We start from the raw sequence: 10,670 nt of genomic DNA, 5'->3' as shown, positions 1-10,670 counted from the left end.
GGAGAGGGGCGCTTCCCGCCTTTGCCTCGCGCCCGGCCCGCTTGCCCCCTGAGGTCTGAGGAGAAGGCGACGGCGGCCGCCCGGAGCATCTGCCCAGTGCATCCCCCGGGCACTGGGATGGCGGGGGAGCAGAGCCTGGCCGACCAGGGAGCTCGGCAGTCTGTGTCCCTCATCCCCTCGTCCCTCTGCCGCAGGGACGGGGACAGGCTGGACTCGGCGTCACTGAAAGAGCTGCGGGACGGAGTCTGGCCAGGGCGAGGGAGAAGGCAGGAAAACTGCAGTCGTTCACGTTCAAGAGGGACTGTTGCTGACCATGCCTGACTTGTGAAAACGTAACTCATACTGAAAGTAAGCGGAGGATGGGAAGAAGTGATCACTGAGGGTTTGTTGGAAGGGAGAAGGAAAGATTAATTTTTTTATTTCTGATAAATGAGTGATTTCCAATTGTGGAAAGCGGAACAATTTCTTTGTGAAAGAAAGAAGGTTGTTTTTAAAATGTGTATTTATCTAGTTCTTGGTAGGATGCTTAGTTGGATAGCCATTAGCACTTGGTGAGCCACCTTTATTTACTGGATTTTTCCCTGTAGCGCAATGTCCCTGTTGTTTACTCGTTCCAAGTCAATAGTTGCAGTGAAGAAGGATAAAAGACATATGGCTGAGGTAAATGCTTCTCCGCTTAAACATTTTGTCACTGCAAAGAAGAAAATCAATGGTATCTTTGAACAGTTGGCTGCATACATCAATGAGAGCTCCTCGTTCCTGGAAGGTGAGCTGAATTCTTCAACTACAAGTGTGTAACAGTGCTTCGCCCACATACAAATACCCCAAACACACACCAAAAAACCCTCACTCAGTTAAGTGGCGCTGCTAGACCTGTGCTTATTTATACATGCATGTCTTTTTATACATCAATATTGATAAGAAGAACAGAAAATTATTTTGTTGAATTTGGGTGGAGTTCAGGGTTCATTTTTTAAAGCTGACAAGTTCACACATGTTAGGAAACTGAGCTAGTTAGTGAGCTATGCTTGGTTTTTATGTTGTTTGGGAGTTTTTTAATAAACTATACAAGACCCTCCAGGTTTTTTGCCTATAATTCTTTCAGCATTCTTGCCTAGACATGTCATTGCTAGTGGCATGTAGCCTATGCCAATAATTGGCTTGAACAGCTTAAGACACAGACAGAAGATTTTTTTTTTTTTTTTTTAAGGGTGTTGGGGTGTTTGAAGTGTTGGCTGTGTTCTGTTTAAGGCAGTCCTAAGGATGAGAATGGTTATTAGATACGTAAAAGAGACCAGATGATAAATGCTGATGCAAAATTGCCTCAGGGTGTAATTGCATGTGTCAAGATTACCCACATGGTCTTTGGGACACAGATAAACATTTAGTTATGTGTGTTACGTCATGAAGAGGTGTTTCACCCAGTATAGAGACAGATGGCTTCTGGAATTCAGAGACACGATGTGTTTTGATTTTAGAAACACACAAGAATATAGAGCTTGATCCTGTCACCACAGAAGAGCAGGTACTGGAAGTCAAAGGCTACCTGTCAAAAGTCAGTGGCATTAGTGAGGTGTTGGCAAGACGACACATGAAAGTTGCTTTTTTTGGAAGGTGAGTCATGTGCTTATGTTGCCGACGTTCCCCACTCAGTAAAGCAACTGGTATCTTTAGGATTGTAGCCAGTAAAAAATATTTATAGAAACAGTAGTGCTCCAGCTTTTGCTTGTAATGTGCATGGCCCTTGTAAATGGGAAACTAGTCCTCTTGTAAATGGGAAACAAATATTGTAGCACATAATTCTTCGACTTGGAAGAATTCTTAAAATAAGAAAATAGAAAAGTCGTTTTGTAAGTTGCCTATGGCACCTAAATTGTTAATGCTTCTGATACTGCTTGGGTTTAGAGAACTTGCTTTCTGTAATATTAAAATGAGCATACGTGAATCTCAGAAGCGTAGCTATACCATTCTTTAATCTGACTTCAGGACAAGCAATGGGAAAAGCACTGTGATAAATGCTATGCTATGGGACAAAGTCCTTCCTTCAGGAATTGGTCACACCACTAATTGTTTCCTGCGTGTAGAAGGGACAGATGGACATGAAGCTTTCCTGCTTACTGAAGGCTCAGAAGAAAAGAAGAGTGTTAAGGTACAATTTCCTTAAGCATAAGATAAAGGAGAAGAGCTCTTCAGAAGTGCCAGAAAAGGGAAGGAGCAAGAAAATTAAAGCACTATGAATAAATTTCACAGTTAAGGATTTTAATCATTAAAGGAATAGAGATAAAGAACAGGTTTTTGTTAGATGTAGGAAGGGAGGAATAGAGAAAGTTACAGGATGGAACTTGTTCATTTTATGAAAAAGATGCCATGTTGTATTTGTTAGTAATAGCAGGGAACCAGAACGATGACTCAGGAAGTTCTGAGCTCTGTATGACTGACAGAAGGCACAGGCTTCCTGGTAGTTCCTCAGTAGCCTTTCTTGACAGGAAAATTTCTCATAAACTCTTACTAGGCGGTTGCCTTTTGACTAGAAGACTCAAGCAAGGTTTATGTGGAAAATCTCCCAGGGAGAAAGTGATTTGGAGTTGGGTTTTATCTTAAATTGCCTGTGAACAGCCCTAAAGGGGAGATAATTGTGTTAATGGGTCTGGGCATACAGGAAATATTATAAATTATCCATCTTTTTAATAGACAGTAAACCAGCTGGCTCATGCCCTTCATCAAGATGAACTTCTGAATGCTGGCAGCCTAGTCAGCGTAATGTGGCCCAATTCCAAATGTCCTCTCTTAAAGGATGACCTGGTGCTGATGGACAGGTGAGAAATATCTTTCTTTCCTTTCCTGCTTATCACAGATTAATTACAGAAATGTCTTCAAATACCAATTTAACAAACATCAAGGAAATTGACCGTGTTCTAATGACAGTGACTAAAGTCCTTTGCTGTAGCTAGCAGTCAGAGTTTCTCTTGATTGGTACTTCCTTTTAGTCTGTACTCTGTCTCACCTCAGGATAGTGTAGCTCAGACATGGGAAATTAATGCCCTGAAAAGCTGAAACACATTTCTTATTAACTTTTTTAATTCTATTTTTGCTGTTTCCACAGCATAGTAATGTCTCTTTTCTTTTTTTGCTAGCCCTGGCATTGATGTAACCACAGAGCTGGACAGTTGGATTGACAAATTCTGTCTAGATGCTGATGTATTTGTCCTGGTGGCAAATTCTGAATCAACATTGATGCAAACTGTATGTTCAAGTCCACTTGTACAGTGAATTTGGCTAAAAGTTAAAAAATTCTGACATGTTAATCTTAAGACGTTTTGTTCCCTTTTGCTTAGGAGAAACAGTTCTTTCACAAGGTGAATGAACGTCTGTCTCGACCCAATATATTCATTTTAAATAACCGCTGGGATGCATCTGCCTCTGAACCAGAGTACATGGAAGAGGTTTGTGATGTGTTTAAATTCCTTCTTTTTGCATGGATAGTATGGAGTCCATTTTGACTCTGGTCCTTGTGGGTAGAATCATAAAGTGTTGTATGTGATTGTTCTACAGTTTGGATTTTTATTACCATAGTGTGGAGACGAGAGGGAGTATAGACTCGTGATCAGGACACGACTCTAGGAATTTCTGAGCTGGAAATCGAGAGTTTCACAGGGGCCTTTTGAAGTTCGATCACTTAGATAACCTCTGGAATATTCCATAAAACAGCGAAGCTTTTTTTACTTACTGTTTTGCATTGGTAGCTTAGACCAGCAGAGGGCATCTGGGTGCCTGGTCTAACCTTTAAGAGATGGAGCGTAAAGTGGATTTAACTGGATGTGAGGTTAATCCTGTTTATCCCTCAGGTGCGTCGACAGCACATGGAGCGGTGTACCAGTTTCCTGGTAGATGAGCTGGGTGTGGTGGATCGAGCCCAGGCAGGGGATCGAATTTTCTTTGTGTCAGCGAAAGAAGTGCTGAATGCCAGGATTCAAAGGGCTCAAGGGATGCCAGAAGGAGGTGAGGAAAGCTAGCAGAAACTTTCCATTTTCTTGTAGGGAAGAAAATAGAGAACATCTTGTTCCAAACAATGGATAAAATTGGGATGGGTCAGATTATTAATAGAGCAGTCAAAAAGAAAGAGGTGACTTAGCAGCACTTTTGCATTGGCTTCAAGGTAAAGCAGGAGCATTTCCTGATGTCCAACATCTGGTTGCTTTCTCGAAACTTAAGTGGTTGTTTTGTACTTTTCTTCTCTCAGGTGGAGCACTGGCAGATGGATTTCAAGTAAGAATGTTTGAGTTTCAGAACTTCGAGAGAAGATTTGAGGTGAGTGTTATGTGTGCTAACCTTCTGTTTAGATTTTACTCCTGAAAGGCTGAGGACTAGAGTTCATAAACATGGAGTGGGACCACATTTTGGAAATAGATCAAACAGGAAGGAGAAGTTGTGTTAGTGTGCTTCTGCCTGCTGCTAATCTTGGCTGCCTTTTGTATACAGGAATGTATCTCACAGTCAGCAGTAAAAACAAAATTTGAGCAGCATACGGTGAGAGCAAAGCAGATTGCGGAAGATGTTCGTCTCATCATGGATTCTCTGCATATTGCTGCCCAGGAACAGCGGTGAGGAGAGCTGAGGCTTAGTGCTTGCATAACTGAAGCTGGTATTCTGGGAGAAATTTAAGGGAATATGAGCATTTAAAATGCAAAGCAGAATACAGCATGTTTGGGAGTGGGAAGGACATGTACTGGTATTCTTGCTTCTAATGAATTGTGAAAGTATTGGGAGAAGAGCCTCTTTTTTGTCTGTGCCATGTGTATGTAATGTATTGTAGATACTGACACATTTTGTTCTTGGGCAGGAGAATCTTTCTTGTTTCTGGAATTCAAATGATATTTGTAGATCCAATGTGCATTTATCTGGCTTCTTGATGACCACTTTTTTTTCACCAGAGTTTACTGTATGGAAATGCGAGAGGAACGACAGGAACGTTTAGGTTTTATTGACAAACAGCTAGAGCTCCTTACTCAAGACTACAAGCGGAAAATAAAACAGATCACAGAAGAAGTGGAGAGGCAGGTAAGGAGGAGTGGCTGCAGAAAAAGAGATTGTCTGAAACAGTTACCAGCATGGTGGGAAAAATACAAAGTGCTGACAAAGGTTTGAAGTACTAAAAATGTGGGAGTTACAGATGGGAAGAGAAGAAATGCTTTCACAAGCTGTCTTTCTTTTTTTATTCCCCTTGAGGTAATAAAATGAAAAGTAGAATACTTGGGGGAAGCTTTCAGAGAGACTCATATAAGATGCTTTAAATAAACAGTGAGACTTTGATTAATGTTTGAATTATTCTTGCTACTATATTTCAGTCTTAAATGCTTCCTAAAATACTAAAACGTTTCAGATAAGTTTCCTTATTATTTTGATCTAGAATAATGTCAGTCTTCTTACTGTCAATAATAACATGCCATTTTTACTATTATGTATATACAGAAAAGACCTATTCATTTTTCACAAGTCTTACATTGCCTCGATCTTTTTCTGTCTGCATTGTTATACAGAGCATAGATCTACATACTTCTCAGCTATCTTCTTTGTTTGGAAGTCACCAATATTGCATTTTGCAGTTAGCACACAATGGCCGCATGGTGCCTAGAGTTCAGTAGTGCTTACTAGGAGATGCATGTCTTCAGTGGCAGTTTTCCATCTCTCCCTAGGACAGAATGTATAGAAACTCTGTTCTGTGCTGTTTCTCTAGGTGTCAAATGCAATGGCAGAAGAAATCAGACGGCTTTCGGTGTTGGTAGATGAATACCAAGCAGACTTCCATCCATCTCAAGTAGTTCTTAAAGTTTATAAGAGTGTAAGTGATGTTTGCTTCTTACAGATTGCTTAAGCAATTTAAAGAGGCCTTGTTTTGTTCTGAGTCAGTAATTATGCCAGCTCTTAATGCTTAACAATCTTCCAACTAGGATATGAGCTAAGCTTTTCATATTGTGAAAAATCTTTTGTTAGAATGTGTCTTGCATGTGGATAGCTTTTGTAAAAAATGAACATCTTAAAAACCAAAAAAAAAAAAAAAAGTTTAATAATCTCAGTCATAAATTGATACACATATGATGTATCACATTGTATAGATCAAACAGAACTTTTCCTATACCACAGAGTACATGTGGGATTTCTTGATTTGCTTTTTCCTCTCCTTCACTGAAGAATGGGGAAAAAAATGAAACTAAGGTTGGAACAGTAGGGAGGCAGAATGTGTGGCCCTGTTTTGGGAAGGTTATTTTAACTGGCAAGCTCTAGCACCTGCAGCCTGCATCTTACCTATGTTTATTTTAAGTTTAATAATCCTTTCTTTGTTTGTCAGGAGCTGCATAAACACATCGAGGAAGGCCTGGGCCGTAACATGTCAGATCGTTGCTCCAATGCAATCACAGCTTCCCTGCAGACAATGCAGCAAGTTCAGCAGGCAATATTTCCCTTCCTTTTTCCTTTAACTGTAATGCAAAATAACTAGGTAGATATTCTGGGTTTCTCTTTAATCTGATGGCTGATGTGCAGCTGTCATCATCTTAGTTTCCATCTTGATTAGCAATGCTGTTGTGTAGAGGATTAGTTACTCCTGCTTTTTCCACTCTGTGTCTGATCTTGTGCAGTGATTTGCTAATGAATACATACAATCAGCTTAATCCTTCATGTCAGAGCGGAACTGTGACTTTGGAAACTTGAGAGGTTCTCAGACCAAGATCCTAATGAAATGTGAATGACTTGTAACTAGGTGCCTGTCCGCATATAAGTGTTGATGGGAGTATGGTGCCTAAACGCTTTTAGAACTGGCCTTCAGATTCTGTTTTCCAAGCTATTGCTAAACTGTAGACTTCACCTGCTGCCTGTAAGGATTTGAGAGGGTCCATGGAAAGTTTTCCTTCTGAATTGATCTGAAGAACTAAGAGTTGAACAGTAATTCATGATGTATCTCTCACTTTGCAACATGCTTGGCTTTAGGAAATTTAAGGTACTGAGAAAAACAGCTGTGGAGGATGGAACAACCCATAACCACCCTGATTACAGAATACAAGTCTGGTTAATTCTTGTGAACTCAATAGCCATTTTTTGAATGTTTTTATTTTCTGTGTGTGCAGATGGTTTAAAACCCCTTCTCCCAGTCTCTTTGCGGGGCCAGATAGACATGTTAATTCCCCGTCAGTGCTTCATGCTCAGCTATGATCTGAACTGTGACAAGCTTTGTGCTGACTTCCAAGAGGACATAGAATTCCATTTCTCCCTTGGATGGACGATGCTGGTGAACAGGTTTTTGGGACCAAAGAATGGTCGTCGGGCCTTGATGGGCTATAATGACCAGGTAAGATACCTTGTTGAGTGGTCAGGCGTAGATGTGTCTGCTGAAGTCTTTTTGGTGGGAAGGGCAGTGGCTTGCCTTCTCTTATTCTGTATTTTGTTTTTATTTTGTGGTGTCACTGCTTTTCTAATTAGGTTCAACGCCCTTTAACACCAGCAAATCCCAGTCTGCCTCCTTTGCCTCAGGGCTCTATGACCCAGGAAGAGCTCATGGTGTCGATGGTGACTGGATTGGCCTCGTTAACTTCCCGAACTTCCATGGGGATCATCGTGGTTGGTGGCGTGGTGCGTTGGTAATCTGAGCAGCATTTATATAAATAATGTTGGAGCACTGCCCTGAAAAGTGTTTGCACTGCTGAGTCCTGTAGATATTTGCTATTCAGCGATAGTGAAATACTTTCTCCTTTGATCTTCCAAAATATTGAGCTTATTTTGCATAATAGTTAGGTTTGGAGCCAGAGTTGTTGTGAAGATAACCTTTCAAAGTATGTTATAAAAGCATTAAATAGTCTCTCATTCTTTTGTGAGAATAAAAGAAAATTCGGTATTTTTCTTTTCCCATTTACAGAAGAATCAGGACAGAAATAACCTACCAAGAGCCCCTGATCGTGTGTATCTTCTTTCCTGGAAAGGGAAGAGAGCACTTAATTTTAGCCACTATGCCTAATTTATTTCAGAGAAAATCAGCACTTCCTGCTTTTCTGTCTTTTGAAAATAACAAATGTTTTGAATCTCAAATCTCCCCAAACTGTGGAGGCTTAAGAGATCTAACTCAAGTTGCATGGTAACTCAAGTTGCATGGTAACTCTAGTTCCTGTTGCGGGAAGAATCTAAGTTTCTGTAGTGCCAGTTCCACACCTACATGCTATTCTGGTGTCACAGTGTCTAGGGGTGGATGATTTCTCAAAGGGGAGATAGTTGCTTAAAAACGTCTTTTACTTCAGAAACAGGGGTTCTGTGAACCAGACAAAGTTTGTTTGCGTTTGCAGATGTAATTTAAATGTGCTGGAAAGGTTAACCCATACAGAACCCCTGTAGTTTAAGTTAGGTGTTTTTATTTTGTAGACTGGACATCACTAGTAAGCTGTCTGACCAATGAAACCACTTGCAAGTCAGGGTTATCTATCCAGCTCCTTTTCATGTGCCTACAATATAAGTGCAATGCTCTGTGTGCCATTGTTAGGCATTAGCATCATTCCTAGATGACGATCGTGGAATTTGTTTTTCCCTGTGCTTTTTTTAGGTCTGGAAGGCTGTGGGTTGGAGGCTGATTGCTCTCTCTTTTGGCCTTTATGGGCTCCTTTATGTATATGAGCGCCTCACCTGGACCACAAAAGCAAAAGAGAGAGCTTTCAAACGGCAATTTGTAGAGTATGCTGGTGAGAAATTGCAGCTCATCGTCAGTTATACGGGTTCTAATTGCAGCCACCAAGTCCAACAGTGAGTTGCGTATATTCAGCTAATACCTTATCCAAATTCTGTTGTTTGGGGTTTTTGTTAATGATATTCCTTGTTAAAACAAGATAAGTCTGCATACTGAATTGCAGATTTAAAAATGTGTCATGATACATGTGTGTTAAAAGAATATTACGGTTTTTTTGAATCACTGATGTAGTAGTTGGGTGCTGTTAAGCATTATTCTTAATGTGCTTCTGTCTCTCAAATCAAGTTCTGATGCTCTAGCGTATTATTGTGCAGAAGTGGAAGGATGAACATCTGAGTCAGTATCATCATCACTATACCTCAAAAGGATTTATTCCTTCAATTTGCTGCTTGATCTTACTTTTCATCGTATCCAACTGTTCTCCTTGTTTCATAGAGAGCTTGCTGGAACGTTTGCTCATTTGTGTCAGCAAGTGGACGTCACACGGGAGAATCTTGAGCAGGAAATTTCTGCCATGAATAAAAAAATCGAAGTTCTGGATTCACTGCAGAGCAAAGCAAAACTGCTCAGGTGAGATTTTATTATCCCGTATACACAGACATCTGCATACAACTGTTTTTCATGTGATTGCCCCAAGATGTTCAGATTAGAGTGTATCTTTGAGTGCAGTCCTCCTTCTGTCACAGTGTTTGATGTGCAGACATCAGCATCCTTCCCTACCAGGTTGTGTTCTCTTTCACTATGTACTTTTCCATGTACTGTCAACAGTCATTTAAATCTTCTGTCTCACAGAACATCTTTTCCTTCTTGTTTTTGGTTTGTTTGGAATTACAGTTCCTTTCCATTTATCAAAACATACAGTCCTCTACTCCTACGAACTCCTTCAGGCTATTATAAAATTATGCAAAAAGTCTCACCCTCGCCTTTGTACACAGTTGTCCGATGTTTTTCTTCACCGTGCAAAGGCTGTTGGGAGGAATTTTCAAACATTCCTTATCTGCACAATAATGTCAATGGCAAGTTGTGACCAAGATCTCAGTTTGAACCTCGAAGCCTAGGGACTGTTAGCAGGCACATGTTCCTGACCTGAGGAAGGGCAAGGAATGGTAGCAGCATTTTGGAATGGACCTCTGGCACTCCTCTCCATGCCTTGCTGTTTACTCATTTTAGTCATGCTTCTTTCAGGTTGGCTTGAGAAGAGCTGTTTTATTCACCTAATGGAGACTTTCTGTCCTTGCAGGAATAAAGCGGGTTGGCTTGACAGTGAACTCAACATGTTCACACATCAGTACCTGCAGCAAAGCAGATAGTGTGGGAAGAAGAGAAAACCAACACTGTTTCCCTTCAGTGCTCTCTTAATTACTGCAGAGAACATGGTGGGTGATGGAATTCCCTAAAGGGAATGAGCAAAAGCCTATTGCTATGTTTCCAGTTGCTGTGTGAACAATAGGATTCTGCTTCCCTGTTTTGTGTCCCACCTCTAAACACTAGCTGTTTATAACTCTTCTTTTTCCTTCTTGTGAGACCAGGCTATTTCAGAAGGATTGTGTGCTTCATACATTTACAGGGGGCTTTTTAAAGCAAAATCAAGTACAGTAACAAATTTAAAACAAACAAACATTTATCAGGTTAAAAGTTATTCTGACAGGTCTTCATGGAGTCATTCATTTTACTATGTGAAGATAGAACTTTTGACTTCTAAGCCCCAAGTTTATGTGTGACAGGCAGCTGTTTATTTAAACACAGATCCCATGCACACAGACGTAATGATGGTTTCGCAATGCATTTATAACCCACACAGGCCTATTTCCTAGGTTAATATTCCGTTATATAGAACGTGACAGAATCACCGTGTCCCTTCATAGAAAGGTTTATTACTGTCAATGTGTTTAAATCTATGAAAAAAAACCAGTTTTCTTCTAGAGCAAGAGGGACTAAGATTTTGCTT

General features: G+C 40.5%; 1 protein-coding gene across 1 annotated transcript; it reads left to right on the top strand.

The window, feature by feature from the left end:
• The first annotated feature begins 591 nt into the window (after positions 1-591).
• MFN2 (mitofusin 2) lies at positions 592-10,456 on the top strand. Its single transcript, XM_009579224.1, is given in 18 exon segments — positions 592-766; positions 1,479-1,614; positions 1,987-2,149; positions 2,692-2,816; positions 3,135-3,243; positions 3,336-3,443; positions 3,846-3,999; positions 4,241-4,308; positions 4,480-4,601; positions 4,932-5,058; positions 5,735-5,839; positions 6,347-6,439; positions 6,985-6,994; positions 7,122-7,342; positions 7,474-7,623; positions 8,582-8,778; positions 9,158-9,292; positions 9,963-10,456. Coding segments are annotated over 18 exon segments (2,268 nt in total). The 3' UTR covers positions 10,033-10,456.
• Positions 10,457-10,670: the final 214 nt, after the last annotated feature.

Source organism: Fulmarus glacialis, unplaced genomic scaffold, assembly GCF_000690835.1.
Source record: "Fulmarus glacialis isolate BGI_N327 unplaced genomic scaffold, ASM69083v1 scaffold9976, whole genome shotgun sequence".
NCBI lineage: Eukaryota > Metazoa > Chordata > Aves > Procellariiformes > Procellariidae > Fulmarus > Fulmarus glacialis.
Note: the sequence above shows the minus strand (reverse complement) of the source record. Positions and strands in the feature narration are given on the sequence as shown.